Source organism: Rana temporaria, assembly GCF_905171775.1.
Source record: "Rana temporaria chromosome 2 unlocalized genomic scaffold, aRanTem1.1 chr2k, whole genome shotgun sequence".
Classification (NCBI taxonomy): Eukaryota; Metazoa; Chordata; class Amphibia; order Anura; family Ranidae; genus Rana; species Rana temporaria.
In genome coordinates, this window is record NW_024404415.1 from 302,684 (window position 1) to 329,434 (window position 26,751).

General features: G+C 42.1%; 1 protein-coding gene across 2 annotated transcripts; it reads right to left on the reverse strand.

The window, feature by feature from the left end:
* Positions 1 to 1,830: 1,830 nt before the first annotated feature.
* On the reverse strand, positions 1,831 to 9,635 carry LOC120921646. Of its 2 annotated transcripts, none has more exons than XR_005744923.1 (3): positions 9,005 to 9,015; positions 8,362 to 8,613; positions 1,831 to 2,305 (listed from the first exon to the last, which is right to left on the reverse strand). XR_005744923.1 is itself a non-coding variant. In XM_040334161.1 (3 exons), the coding sequence occupies exons 1-3, from the start codon at positions 9,465 to 9,467 to the stop codon at positions 2,112 to 2,114; spliced, it is 669 nt and encodes a 222-aa protein (XP_040190095.1). In that variant the 5' UTR covers positions 9,468 to 9,635; the 3' UTR covers positions 1,831 to 2,111. The 2 variants fall into 2 exon arrangements, 1 of the variants encoding a protein (XP_040190095.1); XM_040334161.1 differs by lacking the exon at positions 9,005 to 9,015 and adding an exon at positions 9,245 to 9,635.
* Positions 9,636 to 26,751: the final 17,116 nt, after the last annotated feature.

The following is a 26,751-nucleotide window of genomic DNA, read 5'->3' on the forward strand; positions in this document are numbered from 1 at the left end:
ACAGGTTTAAGACACAAAATGGCATCTCTTCTGCTAAACATATTATGAATATGGAACACTATGAAACATATAAGATGTGCGACCGATCTTATATGTATTCTTTTAACCCTAAAATGTTCTGACAGTCCCAATGAGGTGAGTAAAGTTAGAAGAGTCCTGACTCCAGGCCTGGCCTAGAAAACACACATTAGAAGTATCAGGCGGAGTCCTTGTGGTGTATAGCAGAAGGAGAAACACCAATTTATGGAAGAATCTCCTTCATGGACTCATATGACCTGAATGTACTAATATCACATCTATACAGGATATGGAACCCTGAGACGCGTGTATATACACAACAACATTCTTTATTATAGAAAACATATGAGATACACACATTGTAAAGAGTCATGGCTAGACCTCCCCTCCCCCCACTATGGACAGTGACTGCTGACCTCTCTCTCTTATCTCTGATACATCGGTATGCCTGGAAATGATGGTCAGGATCTCCAGCAGGTAGATCAGGATGAGCCAAACATGGCCCCTGAAAATGGGTTCTTCATATCTATAAAGCATGATGATCCCTGACGTGTTTCTTCTTCATAGGGACTTCCTCAGAGGGGGTGTGGCCTCAATCAGTCCCTACAGGAAGGAAATGTGTCAGGGGTCCATGGCCTGGGTTGGCCTTGATGAGCATCCATATCTGTATAGATATGAATAGCCCATTTGCCCATTTCCAATCCAGCAAAGAGACATCTCCATATGTTCAGCAAAGAGACAGCTCAATCCAGAAATGAGACATCCCCATGTATTCAAAGAGACAGCCCTTCCATATATCCAGCTAAGAGACTCCCCTATAAATCCAAAGGGACAACCCCCCATATATCCATCAAAGAAACAGCCCCCCATATATCCAGCTAACAGACAACCCCCCATATATCTAGAAAAGAGACAGCCCCCATATATCCAACTAAGAAATAGCCCCATATATCCAGGTAAGAGACAGTCCCCTTATATATAGCTAAGAGACAGCCCCCATATATCCAGCTAGGAGACAACCCCCATATATGCAGCAAAGAGACAACCCCCATATATCCAGAAAAGAGACAGCCCCCCATATATGCAGAAAAGAGACAACCCCCCATATATCCAGAAAAGAGACAGCCCCCCATATATCCAGAAAAGAGACAGCCCCCCCCCACATATTCAGAAAAGAGACACCCCCCCTATATCCAGAAAAGAGACAGCCCCCCGTATATCCAGAAAAGAGACAACCCCCATATATCCAGAAAAGAGACAACCCCCCATATATCCAGAAAAGAGACAACCCCCCCATATATCCAGCTAGGAGACACCCCTCATATTTCCATAAAAGAGACAGCCCCCATATATGCAGAAAAGAGACAGACCCCCATATATCCAGCAAATAGCCAGTCACAGCACAGACCCACATCCAAGCAGCATTAACAGACAGACACACCCCTATCCAGCAACATTGTCAATTTAATAAAAAAGCAATGTCTAACAACGTGTCTCCGAGGGAGCGCTGAGCAGTCAGTCAGAACAGTCTCTCCTCACACACCGCAGCCAGTGCCAAAACGAGCGTCCGCTCTGCAGATATCACTCCGCTCCCCTATCAGGCTCAGACACAACTATGTGATGCCCCCGAGCTTTGTCAGATTATTATGTGGCCGCCATGATCACTCCACAGTCACTGTGATAAGCAATATAGAGAGCGCTCCCCTCCCTCTCTGTCTCGAGCCCCGAGCATAGATAATGAGACCCCACCCCAGACTGGGAGGACACAGAATACATTATACATGAAATGACCAATAGGGGGCAATTTTCAGCCCAGAAGCTAAACATTTCTTCTCAGGAATGTTATCCTAGGTGGACACCTTTGTGTGGCTTTCTCTAATATCCAAAGAAGGTAAAAGGTCCATTAGTTCCATAAGTTCATGGCGGGTCTTCTAGTCATACAGTTATTAATGAGATTTATAAAGAGAAATGATCAATATGTGGCGGGAGAAGGTGAAGCAGCGAACAACTATATATATAAAATGTCAGATAAATGTCTCTCACAAGATGAGGGCAAAGCCTTGCAGATCTACAGATCCGGCACACAAGAGGTTTCATTCGCAGTCATCATAGTAAGTTGGTTCCATTTCCATCTCCACCTGATCTCTTCTCCACGTCCTCCTCTCACTCCGATTCTTCTCATTCTTCCTCTTCCTCAGGTCATTGACTATACAGATAAGGAGCCCGGTGTAGAGGACAAAGACCGCCCCGGATGACAGGAAGTGACCCCAACATGACCGACTTTCTCCTAAATGGGGATAATGGGGTACAATGAGAGAGTTGTACAGAATATAATATTATATATCAAACCCAATCAGATCTTCAGTACATCAGTGTCAGTATAACAGGACAGTCACTCTGGTAACAGGGCAGAGATTCTGGATGTCTTGATAAGGACGTAGCCGGATACTTAATAACTCGTCCAGTAAACATGGAGAATAGAAGGAGGTCAGATTATCATCACACAATGACAGCGGGCCGGGTGAGGACATGACCATGTGAGAGAGTCACCAGACAGCACCCCAACAAATACTGCCAATAGTATAGGAACCCTCTATGAAGGGGTGATGATAATGGGGTCTGAGCACCCCAAAACTGTGTGGACAAACCCAGGACAGCCTTGTTGGTGTAAAACTCACAATTGAAGAGTGAGAGTTTTTAGAGAAGACACAGAGCAGGTTTACATCCACATAGCCAGACAATGACCCCCCAAACCATATAACCCCAGGACCACATCTCCACAGACATTGATGAACACGTCTTACAGGATAATAATCTGATGAGATCAGTGATAAGCCAGAGCACTATCCAGAAAGGGGTTTCTTAAAGGGGATTTCCACTTTTGCCACCAAATTGGGATAATAGGAAGTTATATTTGTTACATGTTCTCCTTCACATAGCAAACCTTATCTATCTGATGATCATTTCTGGGACTTCCAGCAAGGAAAAATTCTACTTAGTTATTTTTATAAAAGGGGGGGGAAGCTGAGTTCACCATAACTAACCCTGTCTGGAGGCAGATATCATCTCATTAGTTGGACTAGATTTGAACCCTCTCCGTTGTAACAAAAGGTTAAAGGTTTAGGAGGCGGGGCTTCTCCATTGTATGGTAATGAGAAATGGACTCCGCCATTGGGACAGATCACGCTGAGTGAGATGAGAAATTCTCGCAGTCAGCCATGACACCTTCTCCTCAGAAACACAGAAAATGTGTGACTAGGAAGACAAATCAGACATTTAGGGCCAGATCCTCAAAAGAGATAAGCAGGCAGATCTGCTGTTCCGCCGTCGTATCCCTGTTTCTATCCTTGGAACTGATCCACAGAATCAGTTTCCCATAGTTAGACAGAAGATCCGACATGTGTAAGGGACTTACACTGCCGGATCTTAGGATGCAGTACCGCAGCCACCGCTGGGGGCATTTCGAGTCGAAATGCCGCTTCGGGTATGCAAATTATCACTTACGGAGATCCACAAAGCTTTTCAGCTTCGTTTTTTCTCCGTAAGTATTAGTTTGCAATCGTAAAATTAGGGCTGTTTTTACAAAGTGTAAAGTTAGTACACCTTGTAAAAGCAGACCCTTCTTTTTTATTTTTTTCCCGACGCAACTTTTTTGACCCGGCGCGATTCACGAAGCTCTGCGTAACGTAATTTTGTGCTATGCACGTCGGGAAAATGACGTCACGAGCATGCGCAGTACGTCCGGCGCGGGAGCGCGCCTAATTTAAATGGGACTCGCCCCATTTGAATTGGGAACGCCTTACGCCGGCCGGATTTAAGTTACACAGCCGAAAATGTCTAGGTAAGTGCTTTGTGGATCGGGCACTTAGGTAGAAATTTTCAGCCAGTGTAACTTAAATGGGAATATTTACGTTACGGCGGCTGGCTGTGGATCTGGCCCTTAGTGTCAAACTTTGTCTACCGCAATGTCACAGTCCTGCTAAAAATCGCTGATCGGTGTCATTGCTAGTAAAATAAATAAAAAGTCCCTAAATCTATCCCATAGTTTGTAGACGTGATAACTTTTGTGCACACCAAACAATTTACATTTATTGGGATTTCTTTTAAATATGTAGCAGAATACATATCGGAATAAACTGAGGAATAAATTACATTTTAAAAATGTTTTATTGGGAATGTTTTTTAGTAGAAAGTAAAAATAATATAATTTTTTTTTTTCAAAATTGTCGCTCTTTTTTGTTTATAGTGCAAATAATAAAAACCGCAGAGGTGATCAAATACCACCAAAATAAAACTCTATTTGTGGGAAAAAAGGACGTAAATTTAATTTGGGAGCCACGTCACACGACCGCGCAATTGTCAGTTAACCACTTAAGACCCAGACCTTTAGGCAGCTAAAAGACCCGGACAGTTTTTGCGATTCGGCACTGCTTCGCTTTAACTGACAATTGCGCGGTCATGCGACGTGGCTCCCAAACAAAATTTACGTCCTTTTTTTCCCACAAATAGAGATTTCTTTTGGTGGTATTTGATCACCTCTGCGGTTTTTATTTTTTGCTCTATAAACAAAAATTTTGAAAAAAATGCAATATTTTTAACTTTTTGCTATAATAAATATCCCCCAAAAATATATATAAAAAAATGTTTTTCCTCAGTTTAGGCCGATACGTATTCTTCTACATATTTTTTGTAAAATAAAAATTGCAATAATCGTTTATCGGTTGGTTTGCACAAAATTTATAGTGTTTACAAAATAGGGGATAGTTTTATTGCATTTTTTATTAACCACTTAAGCCCCGGACCAATATGCAGCCTAAAGACCCAAGGTGTTTTTACAGTTCGGGACTGCGTCGCTTTAACAGACAATTGCGCGGTCGTGCGACGTGGCTCCCAAACAAAATTGGCGTCCTTTTTTCCCCACAAATAGAGCTTTCTTTTGGTGGTATTTGATCACATCTGCGGTTTTTAGTTTTTGCGCTATAAACAAAAATAGAGCGACAATTTTGAAAAAAAAGCAATATTTTTTACTTTTTGCTGTAATAAATATCCCCCAAAAACATATATAAAAACATTTTTTTTCCTCAGTTTAGGCCGATACGTATTCTTCTACCTATTTTTAGTAAAAAAAAATCGCAATAAGCGTTTATCGATTGGTTTGCGCAAAATTTATAGTGTTTACAAAATAGGGGATAGTTTTATTGCATTTTTATTTTTTATTTTTTTTTTACTACTAATGGCGGCGATCAGCAATTTTTTTCGTGACTGCGACATTATGGCGGACACTTCGGACAATTTTGACACATTTTTGGGACCATTGTCATTTTCACAGCAAAAAATGCATTTAAATTGCATTCTTTATTGTGAAAATGACAGTTGCAGTTTGGGAGTTAACCACAGGTGGCGCTGTAGGAGTTAGGGTGCACCTAGTATGTGTTTACAACTGTTTGGGGGTGTGGCTGTAGGAATGACGTCATCGATCGTGTCTTCCCTATAAAGGGAATGACGCGATCGATGCGCCGCCATAGTGAAGGACGGGGAAGCCGTGTTTACACACGGCTCTCCTCGTTCTTCAGCTCCGGGGAGCGATCGCGACGGAGCGGCTATAAACAAATAGCCGCGCCGTGGTCCCGGATCGCTCCCCGAGCGGACCCGACCGCCGCATGTAGCGGGGGGGGTCCCGATCGGACCCCCCACCCGCTAATAGGCGAGGACGTACCTATACGCCCATGTGCCTGTACGTGCCATATTGTGGACGTATATGTACATGCGGTGGTCGGGAACTGGTTAATTACTATTTTTTTACTACTAATGGCGGCGATCAGCGATTTTTTTCATGACTGCGACATCATCATGGGGGTGGGTTGTCAGCTTCATTCTTGTTGGATCTTCATCACTGAACAACGTGATTGATGTCGGATTTACATTGTACTCCATTGTTCATTTATTTATTTGTAATGAAAGAACTTTTACTACAATGTGTGTTTGTTTATTTACTATTTCTATTTCCTGTGAATGAGGAGCAAAGGGAATTCCGTGCTTCATCCTCATCCCAATGGGGGGCTGGATATCGGGGGGCCTCTTATTTATCCCTTTCATAACTGAGCCTATTTCTGACATTTACAAGTTAAAATCTGGATTTAATTGCTAGAAAATTACTTAGAACCCCCAAACATTATATAAATATTGTAAAGACCCTAGAGAATAAAATGGCGATCTTTCCAATATTTTATGTCACACGGTGTTTGCGCAGAGGTCTTTCAAATGCAATTTTTGGGGAAAAAAGACACTTTCATGAATAAAAAAAAACGAATCAGTAAAGTTAGCCCAACTTTTTTGTATAATGTGAAAGATGATGTTACACCGAGTGAATAGATACCTAACATATCATGTTACAATTGCGCACATTTGTGAAATGGCGACATACAATACCTAAAAATCTCCATAGGCGACGCATTAAAAAAATTAACGAATACCAGGTTAGAGTTACAGAGGAGGTCTAGCGCTAGAATTATTGCTCTCACTCTGATGATCGCGGCGATACCTCACATGTGTGATTTGAACACTATTTACATTTGTGGGCACAATTTACGGATGTGTGTTTTTTTTTGCTGTGCCAGTTTGTGGGGACGGGGGGGGGGGGCCCTTAATTTTTTTCTTATGTATTTGTTTATTTATTTACATTATTATTTATAAATGTTTTACATTGTCCCTGACATTCTGATCACTTTTATTGCAGTCACAAGGATTGTAAACACCCCATGTGACAGTAATAGGTGGTGACAGGTCCTCTTTATGGAGGGATCGGGGCTCTAAAAGATTCCCAAATTGGCGATTCTGAATACTGTCATTTTTTATAAATTGGCGCCATTGGCAGCCGAGTAAACCGGAGGTGACGTCGCTTCCGGGATTTTACATCGGAGACCCAATCAGAGCCGAATACGGCTTTCTTCGGGTCTCAGCCAAGGCAGCGAACGCACAGCTGGTGGCTCGGGTCTCTCGGTGGGATTGGAGGCCCAGGAAGAGCGGCAGAAGGTGGCCCCTCCCACTCCTTTAGAAAAACAGCCAAGAGGCTTTTAGCCGCATCGGTTGTTATCACTAAAGAGCCGACCGCCGGATCTAATAAACAGTACCGGGGTGATGCCTGCAGCAGCCTATCCCCTCTGGTATAACCCCTTCATGTCATGAATGGAAATTTGTGTACGGTCGACATGAAGGGGTTAAAGAAGACTTTTAGTTTCCAATGAGCCCCCCACATCCACAATGACAATGATGCCCCCCGAAATCTCCTGTTTGTAAAGGACAGCTGCCTGGCATTGCTGAAATGTGATGGGGGATGTTATTGACTAAACAGGGTCATGACCTAATTGTGTCAGTGATGTCATAGACCATATAGGGGTCATGACCTAATTGTGTCAGTGATGTCATAGACCATATAGGGGTCATGACCTAATTGTGTCAGTGATGTCATAGTCCATGTAGGGGTCATGACCTAATTGTGTCAGTGATGTCATAGACCATGTAGGGGTCATGACCTAATTGTGTCAGTGATGTCATAGACCATATAGGGGTCATGACCTAATAGTGTCAGTGATGTCATAGACCATATAGGGGTCATGACCTAATTGTGTCAGTGATGTCATAGACCATATAGGGGTCATGACCTAATAGTGTCAGGGATGTCATAGACCATAGAGGGGTCATGACCTAATAGTGTCAGTGATGTCATAGACCATATGGGGGTCATGACCTAATTGTGTCAGTGATGTCATAGACCATACAGGGGTCATGACCTAATTGTGTCAGTGATGTCATAGACCATATAGGGGTCATGACCTAATAGTGTCAGTGATGTCACTCGCGGGATTGTTTACAAACAGAATGAATCTGGCGGGGATCTGTCATTTACTGACATTACTGATCTCACCGCTAAATGAGGGGCGGAGCATTGGGGGGAAACTGGAGAACTCCGCCCACTTTGTTCTCCTGTCCTTCACTGAACATCCCATAGACTGGATTTGGGGGAGTCTCATGTTTGACCCGAACCTGAAGCTGATCCCCAATCATTCCAAAAGAATGGAATGGGAATGGAAATTCATCCAAAAATGAGAAACTTTGGGCTGTAGGGAGAGAATTTTATGTGCCGCTATGATTGTAAATAATGTTATAATGTTTTTTATTATGGTCAGGACTAAAAATAAAACATGGAAGATCAATCTATAATTACTCTATATATTTCATATTCTCTATTCAGTCAGTAGGCGGAGCTCTGTGTTCATCTTCTTTCAGCCCCTCCCACCTGATCTGTTTAAATGGCTCTGTGCCCATCCCCCAATCTCTCCTCACCTGGACAATTGACCCCGGCTCTGCTCTCCTCCGATTGGCTGACCCCATTCTCCACAGTACAGGTGATGTTCCAGGGCCCCGGTGACCCCACAATGGCTGTAATGTTATTGGCAGAAGTGGAATAATTCTCCTGGGATCCTCCAATCACAGACAGACGGATATTCGGCTTAGTCCCCGCCTCCACCCTGCAGGAGATCTCAGCGCTGTCATTCCGGAGACATGAGACACGGAGGAGCGGAACCGATACTGGAACTGAAAGACAATCATTTCCATTGATAAGGTCCAATATATACACAGCATGCCCCTCCCCCATCTTTACCTATAAACAGGTGTGCAGACATCTTCCTGGAGACTGAAGGAGATAGATTGTGTGCACCCCTCCCCCAAACACTAAATCCCCTCCCCCACTAACATTACACCCATTTTCTTCAGTCATGTGACCCCCATACACAGCGCTATACAATCTCATCTGGATGATCGGCTCTAAGAACATTGTACATGGCTACTGCTGTGTGAGAGATATTCTGTACATTGTAATACACATACGTCTCTCCCAGATCTTCTCCTATACAATGTATGGATATAAAGACACGGAGCGGGGAGGACACTGCTAGGACTGGAGGTGGGGGATGGGTGGACTTACCTTCTACATGGAGCGGGGAGGACACTGCTAGGACTGGGGGTGGGGGATGGGAGGACTTACCTTCTACATGGAGCGGGGAGGACACTGCTAGGACTGGAGGTGGGGGATAGGTGGACTTACCTTCTACATGGAGCGGGGAGGACACTGCTAGGACTGGAGGTGGGGGATGGGTGGACTTACCTTCTACATGGAGCGGGGAGGACACTGCTAGGACTGGAGGTGGGGGATGCGAGGACTTACCTTCTACATGGACGGTGTAAAGATCTGTCTGTATATGGTGTCCTGCAGAGTTCTCTATAATCACCCCGTATCTCCCGTCATTCTCCAGAGTCACATTGGATATGATGAGACTTCCATTCTCTGATATCCTTGTATTGGGGAAATATCTGAGATAAGACAGATCACAATCACTGTGTTTAGCTATTTCATCCCAGCGTCCAGGAGATTTCTCATAGATCCACATAAACTCGTCACATCTCCTTGTATTTGTACGGGTGAGGATGAGATGACGTCTGATGGGGAGGAGAAGATCAGATCCTGGCTGGGTGAATATTTCCTCCGGATCTCTTTTTCCTGTACAGACAGAATACAGATCCCAGTCAGGTCACAGTGTACTCCCCTCCCCCCTCATATAACATATATCCCTCTATAAGGATCCCAGAAATATTCAGATTAGATCTGTCAGAGTCCTCCGGGTCTTCCTGGGATTCCTCTGTTTTCTTCCATCTCAGATCATTGAGGAATCTCCTCTGACACCCCTATACTCTCCATTATTCTACCAATAAATCATCAATGACAAACATTCCTCCCCCCATTCTCCCTGCTGGAGGAAATTGGATCATCTGTAGGGATCGCATTGTGTAGATGGGATTGTACCATTCTCTTTTCTCATAACTCCCAACTGTCCCTGATTTGGAGGAATGTCCCTCTGTCCTCCTCATGTGTCCCTCATGTTGGTCTGATCTGTAGAATTGGATATAAAATTTACTATTTATCTTTCAAAAAGTGTTTCTCAGGACTAAACCTTCCATCCAAATCCTAAATTGCTGCATTTGTAAATCTGAAGATCCAATATAAAGGAGTAGTGGTGGTAAAAGACACCCTTGTGGGTTTAAATAATATTTTTTGGGGGGTCAAATCTCCTTTAACCTCTTCAGTCCCGGAAGGATTTGCCCCCTTAGAGACCAGGCCATTTTTTGTGATTCGGCACTGCGTCGATTTAACTGACAATTGTGCGGTCGTGAGACGTTATACACAAACAAAATTGACGTCCATTTTTTTCTCACAAATGGTGGTATTTGATCACCTCTGCGGTTTTTTTTTTGCACTATAAACAAAAAAAGTCAGACAATTAAAAATATATATATATTTTACTTTTTGCTATAATAAATATCCCAAAAAATGTATAAAAAAATAATTTCTTCCGTTTAGGGCGATACGTATTCTTCTACATATTTTTAGTAAAGAAATTGTAATAAGCGTTTATTGATCGGTTTGCCCAAAAGTTATTGTATCTACAAAATAGGGGATAGATTTATGGCATTTTTACTACTAGTTTTTTTTTTTACTGGTAATGGCGGTGATCAGCGATTGTTAGCGGGACTGCGACATTGTGGCGGACACATCGGACACTTTTGACACATTATTGGGATCATTGACATGTATACAGTGATTAGAGCTAAAAATAGCCACGGATTAATGTAAAAATGTCACTGGCAGGGAAGGAGTTAACACTAGGGGGCAATCAAGGGGTTAAATGTGTTCCCTAGTGTATGTTTCTAACTGTGGGGGGAGGGGACTGCCTGGAGGAGGAGACATATCGCTGTTAATAATTACTAGGAACAGCAGATCTATCTCTCCTCTCCTGATAGATCGGTCTGTTTACATTGACAGACCTCTGTTCTGTCTCTCTCAGGAGTGATCGCGGTTGCCCGGTGTAAATTGCGGCCGCCGACCACATGCATCGGCTCCGTAATCGCGCTGCGTGCCCCTAGAGTTCTTAAAGCAGCCAACATACCATGATGGGGATTCTTGCAGCGGAGCCAACCTGCCGCAGTGTGACTGCAGTGACTGGTCCTTAAAGCGGAGCTCCACCCTAAAGTGGAACTCACGTTGATCGGAACCCTCCCCCCCCCTCCGGTGTCACATTTGACACCTTTCAGGGGGAAGGGGGGTGCAGATACCTGTCTAAAGACAGGTATTTGCACCCACTTCTGGCCACACAGTTTTGGGTAAACTGCGGGCAGAACGTCACCTCCTGTCCTCCCCCCGTTGTGCTCTGGGAACACTCGGCTCCCAGACCACAGCGGGAGCCAATCAGCAGCGCAGCGCAACTCGCGCATGCGCCGTAGGGAACCGGGTAGTGAAGCCGGAGCGCTTCACTTCCTGGTTCCCTCACTGAGGATGGTGGGGGGAGCAGCAGAGTGACGAGCGATCGCTCATCCTCTGTAGGGATGAGCCGAACATACCCGCGTTCGGTTCGCACCAGAACTTTCGAAAGGACCGAACGTTCGCGCGAACATTTAGAACCCCATTGAAGTCTATGGGACTCGAACGTTCGAATTCAAAAGTGCTCTTGAAAGTCCAATATGCAAGTTATTGTTGGAATTTTAAAGTCCAATATGCAAGTTATTGTTGGAAAACGTCTTTGAGAACCCGGGTCTTGTCCCAGGGAACATGTATCAATGGGAAAAAAAGTTTTAAAAACTGTAGTTTTTTGTGGAGCAGCGATTTTAATGATGCCCAAAGTGAAAAAAAAATATCAAAAATGATTTTAAATATGGTACCTGCTGGGTGTGTATAGTAGTGGCACGTGTTTAGAAATGTCCCTGCACAACATGAGATTACACTCAGAAAAAATAAATTTAATACTGCTTGCGGCTTTAATGTAATGTTTGGTCCCTGCAATATGGATAAAAATCATTGAAAAAAATAGCATGAGTTTCCCAGCCACCACTCCCCCCAGGTCATTACAAGACCCAGTGCCGATCCTGACCTCCCTGGGGCCCGAAGCAAAATGACATGGCACATTAAAAATGAGAAGCGGGGGGCGCTGACGACAGTGATATGTCACATTAAGGAAAGTTGAGAAGCGGGGGGAGGGGGTGTTCTGCTGTCGTAAATGACTCAGCCAGCCAGCGAGTTTAGAAGCGGGGTGAGGGTGCGAAAATGACTTCTCACCAGGCGGGGCCTCTAGTAATTTGCATCTTTGCGGGGCCCTAAGCGGCTTGCATAGTGCGCCTATAGCGAGGATCGGCCCTGACAAGACCATTTGGCACTATATACTTTGGACAGCAGTATACAGGCGGTGCAAACAAGATAAGGACTGTAGGTTTCTTAAGTAGAATCAGAACCATGTCATACTTTGCTCCTGCATATTGCACAATTTCCTAAAGAGACCCTCAACAAACTACATGACACTTGTGCCTGATGAGGCCACTGATGTTCCAGTGGTGGCCCGTGAGACTGTCCATACAGGCTTGGCCCCCCAAAGTGCACGTGCTGTGTGGCAACAATATGTCGATCATTTTAGGGTTGGGGGGGGGGCATTACAATGCCAGATATTGGCTGAATACATTTTTTTGGGGGGAAATAAAAATTCTAGAAAAAAGGGGGGTTGCCATCCGGGGCCCCCTTTGAACAAATTCTGTGAAGAACTCCTGTTCTCTGAAGGCCTCCATTATTCCTGAAAGTCAAAAATAAGCAAAAAAACTAATGTCAGTCAAGCCTTAGCTTTCTCCCCATATCTAACCCACAAACTCATCCACTGATCATAAAGTCCAAAAATCAAGTTTGGTATCGTCGTATTGCACGATCGTTTTTTCGACGTTTTCTACCGACTGCGAATGACGTTCTCACTCACGCAATATCCCTTTATGCACTGCGCATGTGAGAAGCTCTGCATGTTTCCCCGCCCATGACAATCGTTCTAGTGATTGCCACGCCCCTTTTCAGTCAGTCAATGCAAGGCGGTGAAGAGTTTGAAGACATGATGGAGGAGAGACAGCAAGCTGCAACCAGGCAGGAGAGAGGCCAGGCACACACCAGGAGGAGCAGGAGGTACAAAGCCACCAACATGAGCTTCGACGAGATGGTTGAGATGGTGGCTATTCTTAAAAAGGAGGACTACAACTGCAAAAAAGGGCCTTACAAGAACCCCAATAAACTCAAGGCCCAGATCATGGAGAAGGTATGGAGGACTATCCAAGCAAAATTTGGGGTGCAGAGGTCCAGGGAGCAGTTGCGCAAGAGATGGTCTGATTTGAAAATCCGAGAGCCGGACCAGATGGAGAGAATTCGAAGAGTCATCAGAAGAATTTTCATGTGTACTCTGAATATTTGTTTTTATTATTTTGCGGCATGTGCTTTTTATTTCAGGTTGTGTATATATACAGTTCAAGAATAGATGTCTCAAGGTTCATGTTTGTGGGCATAATAATCGGTTGTTCATTCTATTTAAGATCTTTTTATGTGAGACCAATTTTTTATTGAATGTAGATGTGTTATTAACTAGATTTAAATAATCCAACTTAAGTCAATATACAGTAAAAGAAGAGTATGCTCAGCAGTTGGTTACACATATGGACTCAGTAGCAGAAGTGTTGGCATGGCCGATCCGCCCTATAGGCTCACTATGCAAGCCGCTTAAGGCCCCACAAAGCTGCGAAGGGCCCCCCAAATTACTAGAAGCCCCGCCTGGTAAGAAGTCATTTTCGCCCTCTCACCCGCTTCTCAACTCGCTGGCTGCATGGGAGAAGAGGCAAGAAGTCAGCACCCCTTGCTTCTCAATTAAATGTAAGATGTAATTTCTGACAGCAGAACACCCCCTCCCCCCACTTCTCAACTTTTTTTAATGTGACATGTCACTGTCGTCAGCGCCCCCCGCTTCTCATTTTTAATGTGCCATGTCATTTTGCTTCGGGCCCTAGGGAGGTCAGGATCGGCACTAAGTGTTGGTCACAAGAACAACCCAGTTAGGGTGTCACACAGAGGTGATCCAGTGTAGGAAACTTGGCCAAAGATAGAGAAATGCAGAAGCTTTGGTAATGGATAAAATCCAGTGTTAAGCTTAGAAGGATTGTAAAAACAGACAATTGTTCCACACTTTATAAAAAGAATGATTGATATTCCTCTTTCAGGCCTCTAATCTTTTTGATTCATGTATCCCTTTTTTTACAATCTCATAGGCCGCAATCAAGCTGCAGCACTGGAGCCGACCAACCCCACACAGTGCCAAGCCCCACCCTCGCCGGATGTACAGGAAGTGCAAAATTCCACCACATCAGGTCAGTGTCATACAGCACAGCTTCAGGTAATACATGTAGGCCTGCATAATTTTAATACATGTTTTTTTCCCAAATTTCAGGAGGTGTTCGAGCTGTTGGGAGCGGATTGGACACCTACAGTGCCCAGGTGCTAATTGGGGAGATCATGTCCTGCCGGGCAGAAATAGAGGACACAAACATCGCCCTGGAGAAGATCATAAAGAACAACCGAAAGGTGGACCAAAAACTAAAGAATCTCATTGATGTGCTGGGGAGGGTTTAAAAAATAAATAAATAAAAAAATAAATAAATAAAAAAATTGATGTAGACAAGTATTTCAAAGCAAAAATATATGTCTTGACAAAAAAATAAATAAGTAAAGAATTTCTATTAAGATATTTTTTGAAAAAATAAAAATGACACATTTTAAGTGTGATACAATAAATATTTTTGGATACTCAACAATGTCTGGCTTCTTATTATATCAATGCTGCCTAAAAGAACAAATCTAGATTTGTGGTGTTTACATTGACAATGATGAGTATTTAGTACAGGAAAATAAACATGACACTATGATAACGTAGGAGAAAGCTAGAACGAACTCAAGTTAGAAAAGAATCAAACAAAGAAAAGCACTAAAACAGGGGCAGAAAAATTTGGCCTTAGGCACTGGTGGCGGTGTCACAACACTGCGACCCTGTTAGAATATTATTTCAAATTTATAATTCATGGCAAGCTTGCAAAACATATTTGGTTTTATGATTAATCATAGTAATTAGGTATAAGTGAATGACCTTTATCAATTGATATGACATAATTCCTCAATCCAAAACTGAGCTTTACTGATATTTCTGGTCAGCCAATTTGAGAATGACATAAGATTTGAATGTCAGGATTTTGACGCAGTATCCAAGATTTGACATGGGGTCAACAGGTTCACAGATAAGAATACACATAGAGTTCATGTGTCATAAAGCTGAACCAAGGAATACTATGTCTTCACATGTTTTAAGGCTAAAATCACAAAGAATCCAAAACTAAGCTACTTATAATATACTTGTTTATATCTATTGTTAAGTTAGTTTTAAGTGAAGTCTTAGTCATACTAATATGTATTAGTATATAGTTACTTAATGAAGGTATAGTAGGTAATATATGTTCATATAGATTATATGTTTTATGATGTTACATCATCTGCACACCACTCAGTATACTCTAAGTATAGAGTGTCACATGTGTGCCTGTCAATCAAACTCCATACGACACTCGTATGTGCTAAGATCTTTTCTTGGTATAACATATTGCTGAACATAGCAGAAATTAATGTATGCCATACAAGGGTCTAAGTCTGGACCGTATGAGGTCACAATGTTCATTTGTAACATATATATAAGCTTTGCTTAAGAAGGCTGGACACTTCAACATTTGGGACATTGGGGAGAGATAGACTCAGGAGACCCTGTACGAGCCCCATTGATTCCCCCAGAATCAATGCTCCCGGCGGTCTCCCACCTAGAGGCAGGATTTACACACTTAGACCAAACTCTACCCACGGTAGTGTTACTTAATACCCTGTGGAAATACATTCGATCTAGTCTAGGTGTCAGGGGGGTATGCTTATATACCCCAATCTGGAAGAACTCCTACTTCAGGGAAATCTTCAAACTGGAGGGTTTTGGGACCTGGGCCAATATAGGAATCCGGTATATTACACAATTGTTTGCGGGCCAGACCCTCAAATCCTTTATTAATTTACGGGAAGAGTTTGGATTGGACAGAACACAGTTCTATAGGTACCTCCAATTGAGACATGCTGTTCAAAGGGAAGTCAGACTTTCTCCCATATCACTAATACAACACCCTCTACATAATGATGTACTTTTTAATAAGGACAAGAAAGGCATGATATCTCAAGTTTACTCCAGGTTGCTGAATACTACCCATGACGCGTCCACGCTGCCATGTAAAAGGGGGTGGGTCACTGACTTGGGCCCCATTGATGGAGACACTTGGGAGTTGTGCCTGACCTCAGCTCCGTTGGTCTCGGTGTCCGCACAACATAGACTATCACACTTATTTTTGCTACACAGAGTATATAGAACCCCTGCTCGCCTTCACAAATGGGGCGTGCGGGATTCTCCCATATGCCCCAAGTGCAATACACAAGAAGGAGATTTGCTACATATGTTATGGAAGTGCCCCAAACTTTTCAGGTACTGGTGGTATGTTATCGACACTATATCTCAGGCGTATGACTTCTCGCTGCCCCATGACCCAGTGATCTGTTTACTGGGAGCCCTTGAGGTACCAACACTATCCCCTAACGGACACACTGCGGTATTGCGGTTGCTTTATGCGGCACGAAAGGCCATAGCTCGACATTGGATCACCCCCAGGATACCATCGGAAGGGCAATGGGTTAAAATGGTAAACAGTTCCCTGATAAGAGAAAAGATCACATATCAGCATAGAAATGCCCTTAAAAAATTCTACTCAATATGGCAGCCCTGGTTGGATGTACCAGGGCTGGGACCTAGCGAACTGATTATGGAGAGACTACTACAGGGTTAATTTGCTGCTAAACGGAAATGGGTAGAGAGCCTGATGTTGGGACAAATGTGGACCTATTTGAAGATGGTGGTGTGACTGGGTGTGGAGAGGCAGGAAAACAGAAAAAAAAAGGTTTAAGGTGAAAGCTCACATGTTTATATGTTAAATGCAGAGGAATCTCTCAATTTTATATTTATTTTTATAATTTTTTTTTCTTTTTTTTTCCTCTTCCCTTTTATCATGGTTGTTAGATACTCCCGATACAATGGATACAGGGGATGTTACTGAGAGACTAGTCTCAAGGATACAGGCCTAACATAGATATAATATGTATAGATCAATCCCATAGAAGAGAGGGAGGGGTAATTATAAACCAATGATCATCATATTATGAAGCGGGTATATCTATGTTAATTTTGCTCTGTACCCTCGTGAAAAATTTTCTCACAATGTTTGTATACATCCTACCTGTACTGTATGATTATGACGTATCAATAAAAACCAACTTTTGATTCAAAAAAAAAAGAAGGCTGGACACACTTACACCACACACTTTCATGACACTCACACACACACAGATTCTCTGACACTCACTTCGAAAGACAACACTGACATATTTACTCAGACAGACAAGGAGAACAGATGATACCAGAAGTCTAAGAGCGTCATTTCCTGTTTCTTCTCCTGCTCAGAAGGCAAGATGGCCTGAGACAGCACACATGCTTTCATAAGCTTGCTACAGCACTATCGATTCAATTCCATATATTTTCATCTATGCTAAACTGAACTTTATACTATTTTTCATTGTGTTTATGATGTGTGATAATAAAACTCACATTTTTAGTAAGCCTGGCTATTTGAAATTTTGAACGAAACGTCCTGAGAAAAGACGCTATTGACATAACACGTGTCAAAAGTCGCGCTTTTACATTTGGCGAGCCACAGAACTAATAGTTTTTCCTGACGCCCTGCCACAAGAGGGGGGAAGAGACGTACCCATTCATGAGTTCTCAAGTCGCAGGAAACCCCGATCATAGAATCTAGAAAGGACGTTTGCGCTTCATCCTACAAGGACAAAAGGTCCAAGGAACCGAGCTGGCTAAGACGTGAAATCCTTCTAATTACGGTGAGTAAAAATTATGAATTTTATAGATGAAATAGCTAAAGATAGTAAGCTAGAATTTAAAGATGTGTCTTTTTATCCAAATGACAGTCACTTGTGGTTATATATGTACCAAGAATGCTTAAATTCGAATGTCCAGATAGACAAATCCAGGTTTACTGTGAAAAAATTACGTAAGAAAAAAAGTAATGTATTGAAATTGGTGAGAATATTTAATAAGATGATTATTAATATTTTACCTGCAAAAAATGTGTGTACACTAAATCAGACAGAGACTAATAATGTACAGAACACAGGAAAACATGAAAATGTGTCCCAAGATTCTCTCAGTTGTCCTAACTGTGAGATTTTGTGTAATTACATAGAGAATCTTGAGGAACAATTAGAATCTAAAAAAATGATTTTGCCAGAGTTACAAAATGACAGTAGGCAGATTCCTGTAATAAATACAGATGACAAAAAGACTGAAACCAAGCCAAAGCTACCATCTTATTTTCCAGAAAGTTCGGAAATAGAGAATGTTGATGCTACTGATGAAATGGAAATGAAACATAACAACTTATTATGTAGAACTGCAAAACTAAAGTTGCAAATACATGATCAGCTGATGAAGGTTCTAAAAGACTTTCCTATGTATGACGTTGAGGCTACTGTATTTATTTGTTTGAAATGTTTGCAGATCATTTTAATCTTTCAAACGATCAACGCAATTACATATTTCAGTTTGTGGATTCCTGTTAATTTTGCTAAACTAATCGATTCACTTGTTAGTGATGATGAAGGTCAGGAAAGACATAATTATGCCACAGATAGATTGCGACTATTATTGCTATGTATGACCGGTGAGCAAAAACCGACCATAGAAATGTTAGACCTATTACAGACTACTGCAGAGGAAGATCCATTTTGGTTTAAAACAAGATTTTGCAAGGTTTATGAAATGATATTTGGAGTAGATGATGAAACTGACCCAGGTTTAAAAAATAGCTTTCATAAAAAAATTTAAATACCTTGACCCAACTTCAGTGGCTATAGCACAGGAACGTCAAAATTTAAATGCTATAGTAAGTTTCATTGATCAAATTAGGAGACAATTGAATCAAAGCAATCTCACACACAAGGTTTCTATTATTCAATGTGACAAAAATAGTCAGGCTACAGACGTGTTAGAAACTACAGGTCTCATCAGGAATGACAAGGACAGGTGCAGTCAAGCGAGACAAGGAGATCCCATGACGTGTTTTTACTGTCATGGTTCTGGCCATATGAAAAAACATTGCTTTAAGTTTAAGAGTGACTTACAAATAAAAACTAAAGATATGGAGTATGAAAAATCAGCTTTTGTACAACCTGTTTTTTCATGTCAAGATAACATTTTGACTGAATTGCCTTATGCCACTGAAGTCAAACAGATCAGTAATTTGACCGTTCACAGTAGTTCAGACAATATGGTAAAATGAGCTGTCACAGAAAAAGAAGGTTTATTGCCAAAAATAGAATCTCACCCGGATTCAATTTCTCTGCCATTACAATATGTAGCACCAATTATTTTGGACAAGAATGGGAGGCCATATTTACAATGTTTGATAAATGGTAAACATATTAATTGTCTCATTGACAGCGGATCTGAGATTAGCCTTACCAAAGAAAACATACCTGTGAAACCCAATTCTCCTATGTGTAATATAGTGGGTTTTAATAATATAGGTAATTCCACTGCTAGAAAGGTACCCAATGTAACATTTGAAGTACCTGGATTAGTGAAAACTAATATTAACATTTGGGTCTGTCACGAAGCAGAGAATATACTTGGCATTGATGTAATCAATAAACAAAAGTGGGTAATTGACTTGGCTAATAGAAGTATTTGGAAAGATCCATCTAGGCCCAAATCAGTGCTGATTGATCCCTCTGTATACAGTAATGTTGGTTCCATTACCAATATGTCTACAGAACAAAAGTGGCCTGATGTTGATGGTAATTGTGCTTTAAAGGAAGTGGTACAATGTTTTCCAAGTTTGTGGTCAAAGTTCAAAAATGACATTGGAACTTTGAAAAGTGCCAAATTAAATTTTGAAGGAAAGGATCCGGAACCTCTTGATCAGAGTGAGTTACCACCAGAATCAATTGGTCCACTTGCTGACATTATTCAAGAATTTGTACAACTTGGAATTGTAAAGAAAGCTAAATCAGTGGTAAATAACTGTATTTTGCCTATCAAAAATATTGATAATTCATATTCTTTATCAGTTGACGTAAGAACATTGAATAAGCACATCACAACAGCACTAGTCCAGTTCTTCCTGATAAATCTAACATAAAGTTACATTTGAATGTTGAGATCAAAGTGTTTTCTGTACTAGAAATCGCTGGTAGACATTTTTCCATTCCTTTAACTAAAAGTTGTCAATACAAACTTGCGTTCACATTCAGAAAAGAGACTTATACGTTCACTCGATTAATACCTGGTCTAGGTATAGGTGATGGTATAGTTCATGAAACTATGGCAACAATACTTTCTAAATTTTCTAGGCCAGATTGCATTTGTCAGCACGTGGATACGATTTTGCTGAGTACTCAGAATATCGATGAACATATGGCTCTTTTGTCTGAATTGTTTATGATGTTACAAGCTGAAGGTTTAAAATTAAACACGACAAAAGTTCAGCTGATGAAAAGTCAAGTGAAATTCCTTCACATGCAAATTAGTTAAGGAAAGAGACAATTGTTGAAAGAAACAGTTAGAGATATTACTGTTATCCCAACTCCAACAACTTACAAGGCATTGCATCAATTTTTGCATAAAATAAATCATTGCAAAGAGTTTGTACATTGTTTCGCAGAAAAAGTTAATCCACTATATAATCTTTTGAGGAATAAAGGTAATATAGTTGACCAGTGGGGTCCAAATGAGAAAAATGCTTTTGAAGTGTTGAAAAAAGATTTGCAGAATGCTCCAGCTTTAAGTACAATAGAGGTTTGTTCTGAAACATTGTTTGTTTTGAAAACTCATGTATCTGAAAATGCCATCTCAGTAACATTGTCTCAGTTACAAGAAGGTAAGGAGGAAATAATTGCCTATTTCTCCAGAGTTTTATCATCTTTGGAAAAAACTTTTGAGCCAGGTGTGAAGCAACTTCTAAGTGTTTACTATGCAATTAAAGCTACAGAGAGCATAGTGAAATCAAACAAAATCATTGTACAGACACCTGACTGCTCATTAAAATGTATTTTTGAGAAAGGTAATTTTAGAGAAATTAGGAAAATATATCCTCTATGGTTCAGAGCTTTATTACAGATACACATTGAGATAGATGGGAACAGAAGACATCTACAGGAATTTACACCAGCACATGTATATACAGCTGTAGCTGAGAAGTCTTTATCTCAGGTTTCCGGCTTAAGAGCTGAGAAATGCATTGAAGTACTTGCAGAACACTCTTAGGCCTAGTACACACGAGACGATTTATCCGCGGATACGGTCCACCGAGAAATCCTCTCGAGAATTTCCACGGATTTGGATCCGATGGAGTGTACTCACCATCGGATCAAAATCCGCGCCGAAATCCCCTCACGATGACGTGTCGTGCCGTCGCCGCGGCGACGTGTGCGACGCTGTCATAAAAGGAATTCCACGCATGCGTCGAATCATTACGACGCATGCGGGGGATCCCTTCGGACGGATCGATCCGGTGAGTCTGTACAGACCACCGGATCGATCCGCGGGAGCCAATTCAAGCGGATAGATTTGTAGACATGTCTACAAATTTTTATCTGCTGGAATTGGGAAATTTCCGCGGATAAATATCCGCAGGAATGTACACACCATAGAATCTACCCGCTGAAACCGATCCGCTGAGATTTTTCAGCGGATGGATTCTATCGTGTGTACGGGGCCTAACACTAAAATAAGAACTTCGGGCCAGATTCACAGAGCAGATACGACGGCGTATCTCCTGATATGCCGTCGTATCTGTTGTTCTATCTATGCGACTGATTCATAGAATCAGTTACGCATAGATAGCCATAAGATCCGACAGGTGTAATTGTTTTACACTGTCAGGTCTTAAGATGCAATACCGCAGCCGCCGCTGGGGGGAGTTTGCGTCGTAAACCAGCGTCGGGTATGCAAATAAGGAGTTACGGCGATCCATGACGGTTTTTCGCGTTCGCTACGTCGCCGCTAGTCTAGTTTCCCGTCACAAAGTCTTTTTTTTGGTGCCTTAACTTTACACAGCAATCGTATTGCTGTATAAAGTATGGCCCTCGTTCCCGCGTTGAAATTTAAAAAATAACGTCGTTTGCGTAAGCCGTCCGGGAATACGGAATTACGCTACGCGCGTCGCCGTTCGAAAAAATGACGTCACTTCGCGCAAAGCACGGCGGGAGTTCGGAAACGGAGCATGCGCGGTAGGTCCGGCGCGGGAGCGCGCCTAATTTAAATGGCACACGCCCATTTGAATTGGCCCGCCTTGCGCCGGAGGCCGCCGGCGTAGGTTTTCATCGCAAGTGCTTGGTGAATCAGGCACTTGCGATGAAAAATTGCGGCTGTGTATTGTATCTACGATACGTTACGCCGCCGCTCTTCTACGTGAATCTGGCCCTTTAACACAGAATAAAGTTACGCTTATTTCTAAATGTTTAGAGGTGAGAACAAAGGCATAGTCCATTGTCATCTCTGGGCTGATATGAAATCTAACTTTGTTCATTAGAAATGGAATTTGTATCATGACCAAAAATGAAATATTGCGTCCTGATATACCTAAACTTCACAGTACATATATTTTATAATTTAGGTTGTTTTTAGACAGGATAAGGACAGTACTGTACACAGTCACACAGAAGTTCTCTTTGAAGGAAAATATAAGATAGTAATTCACATATAGTTTTAACAAATTCACAAAGTTATTGTCCCATAATGTTTTAACATTTGTTAGAAAAAATCGGAAAATGTACGAGAAGTAATATAAATATTTTATTCCTGAGTAATGATACTGCCTCTCTTTTACAGATATGGCATCTAAAATCAAACAAATATGGAGGATAACAAGCTCCCATAAAGAGCAAAAAGAATATCAAGAAATTCAAAGTTAAAAGAAGAGATCCTTTTTGGAAGAATATTTGACAAAAGATTTATATTTCATATTTATGACTATTTTATCTTATTCAACCAGGTTTTTCTAACAGAACTTGAAGAAGACATTTTAAAGACATTTCATGAAGAAAAATGTATCAGAAGGAACTTTATCTATCTACTATAGATAAACAATTTAGCACTGAAACATTTGTCCACATATACATATACATTTTTTGATTATCCAATTATTATGATATTAATGTTCACATGAAGTTAGGATTATTATTATTATTTTTATTTATTTTAATTTATTCACATATTGAATGTTAGCACAATCATTCTAGTTAATAGAACATCTTGGGGCAGATCCACGTACATTTAGATAGGCGCAGCGTATCAGAGATACGCTACGCCGCTGTAACTCACTTTTGAATTCTTTGAATCCACAAAGAATTCGCGCCGTAAGTTATGGCGGCGTAGTGTATCTCTCGGCGCGTAATTCAAATCGGCGGGTAGGGGGCGTGATTCATTTAAATGAAGCGCGTCCTCGCGCCGAATGAACTGCGCATGCTCCGTTTAGAAATTTCCCGCCGTGCATTGCGCGAAATGACGTCGCAACAACGTAATTTTTTTAACTTAGACGTGAATTACGTCCATCCCTATTCACGGACGACTTACGCAAAAAAAAAATATCAAATTTTGACACGGGAACGACGGCTATACTTAAAATAGCAAGTCTATCTATACGCCGCAAAATAGCAGCTTTAATTATACGCCGGAAAAAGCCGACTAGAGACGATGTAAGAGAATGCGACGGCCGCGCGTACGTTCGTGGATCGTCGGAAAAAGCTAATTAGCATACCCGAGGCGGAAAACGACGCGAACTCCACCCAGCGGACGCCAAAGTACTGCATCTATGACCTGAAGGCGTACGAAGCCGTACGTACGCCTGTCGGATCAAACCCAGATGCCGTCGTATCTTGGTTTGAGGATTCAAACTAAAGATACGACGCAGGAAATTTTAAAGTACGCCGGCGTATCAGTAGATACGCCGGCGTACTCTCTCTCTGGATCTGGCCCTTTTTGTTCATAACTTAAGAAACATATCGCTCTTAATAGAACAATTGAAAGTTATGAAAAGTTTTAGAGTGAAGTATTTTTCCAAAGAGCTAAAATATTATTTGAGCACATATATGGAAATATATTATTGCATTATTTACTTATTATAATAATAATAATAATAATAATATTATTATTATTATTATTATTATTATAAATAATTATTGATATTAGTCATCATTATGTTATACATTTTTAAAATCTATACCATTATTTTAAGATTTTGAATAGCTAGATCTAAGAGGAGTTAAAAGTAAAAAGAAAAGCATTTAGAAGAAGGAATATTTCTAGCTGCTTCAGTTCTGAGGAATTTAGGGCCAGATTCACAGAAGAAATACGCCAGAGTATCTACTGATACTCCGGCGTATTTTCAACTTTGCCGCGTCGTATCTTAATTTGTAATTCACAAACAAGATACGATGGCATTTGGCTAAGCTCCGACAGGCTTACGGCTTCGTACGCCTTCGGATCTTAGGCTGCAATACTTCGGCCGCCGCTGGGTGGAGTTTGCGTCGTTTTCCAGTGTCGGGTATGCAAATTAGCTTTTACGGTGATCCACGAAGGTACGCGCTTTCGTTACGTCGTCGCTCGTCGTTTTTTTCCCGTCGCAAAGTTAAGCCTGCTTTTTCATTGCTTAACTTTGGACGAGCCATGTTAAAGTATGGACGTCGTTCCCGCGTCGAATTTGAATGGCGACGTTACGCATGTCGCCATTCACAAACACGTCGGGGCGCCGTAATTTCGTGCAAAGCACGGCGGGAAATTTCCAAACGGAGCAAGCGAGAGCGTTGGGCGCGGGAACGCGCCTAATTTAAATGGTACATGCCCCATTTGAATTAGGCGGTCTTGCGCCGGACGGCTTTACGCTACGCCACCGAAAGTTTACACGCAAGTGCTTGGTGAATCAGGCACTTGCGCTGAAAACTTTTATCGGTGTAACGTAAAGACAATACGTTACGCCGCCGCATTTGTACCTGAATCTGCCCCATTGTGTCCGATCATTTGATACAAGGTGAAGCAATTGAGATATGAATGTGGTTATGTATGTATGTATTTAATAATTTTAGTATGATTAATCATAATTCAGAGGGGATTGTTAGAATATTATTTCAAATTCATAATTCATGGCAAGCTTGCAAAACATATTTGGATTTATGATTAATCATAGTAATTAGGTATGAGTGAATGACCTTGTTCAATTGATATGACATCATTCTTCAATCTAAAGCTGAGCATTGATAATATTTCTGGTCAGCCAATTTGAGAATGACATAAGATTTGAATGTCAGGATTTTGAAGCAGCTGTTTCTCCAGTGTCCAAGTTTGACATGAAGTCAGCGGGTCAGCAGGTTCACAGATAAGAATACACTCAGGCCCAGATTCACGTACATCGGCGCATCTTTATGCCGGCGTAGCGCATCTCATATGCGCTATGCCGACGTAACTTAGAGAGGCAAGCTCTGTATTCTCATAGCAAATGCACCCAACTTTGCGCCGGCGTAACGTAAATTCGCTGGCGTAAGGCGGCATAATATAAAGTAGGAAGGAAGTGGGCGTGATCCATTTAAATGAAGCGTGACCCCATGCAAATGAAGGGCCGAACGAACGACGCATGCACCGTGATGTGGACGTATGTCACGCGCCCCTCTGCGCATGCTCACAACTACGCCCAGCGTAATCCCTGAGATACGCCGGCCCATTGCTTATGCCCAGGGCATAAATACGCCCAGACATGCGCCCGTCGAGTGCAAAAGTACACCCGTCTGTTTGTTAGTGGTGTAAGTGCTTTTGCTGTGTCTTGCTTTGTGCCATGCCTGCTCCTAGGAGTAATAAGAGGAAGAAAAACTTCTCCCCAGAGGAGAGGGCGATTATCATATCGACCATGGAGAGGTATGATGCTCGCCTCCATGGGGCAGAGAGTAAAGGCACGAGTAAGGCCAAGAGGGATGAGATCCTGATGAGGATCACCACCCAGTTCAATGCCCTTGGGAATGAGGTAAGGAGGCCCAAGGACATTTTGAAAAAGATGAATGACCTGCGTAGGAAGGTCAAAGAGAAGCTGGGCTCTATGAGAAGGCATGCCAGGGGCACTGATGGTGGACCAGCCTCTGCTCTAAGGCTGACTCCTGAGGAGCAGGTGGTTGCCCGTTGTCTTGAGAGGGAGCAAGTGGAGGGCAATGACTCCATTGAACAAGCCTTGAGGACAGGTAAGTGTGTTTTATCTCCTATCTGGTGTGTAGCATGTGAGGGGGTGGAAGGGAACACGTGACAAGTGTGTGGGTCCACCAACATGCAAATGTTTTGTGTCATCCACAGATGTCCAGGAGGGAGCGGGGCCGTCATCTGCTGCCTGTGGCCGTCCCACACCATCATCCCCTGAACATCCTGAGCCTGACCCCCTGGGAAGCCAAGAGTCATTGGTGGAGGGGAGTACCCAGACATCAAATAAAGAGGTGGTTGAGGAGGATGCGGTCCCTATGGATCAGGAGGTGTGCCTCTATTTGGAGGAATCCTGCCTATTGGCTGGGCCGTCTCGCACTTCCAGCCCCATCTCGTCCAGCCCCTCAGGGTCCATTGCCATCGGATCGAGTCCCTCAGGATCCATTGCCATCCA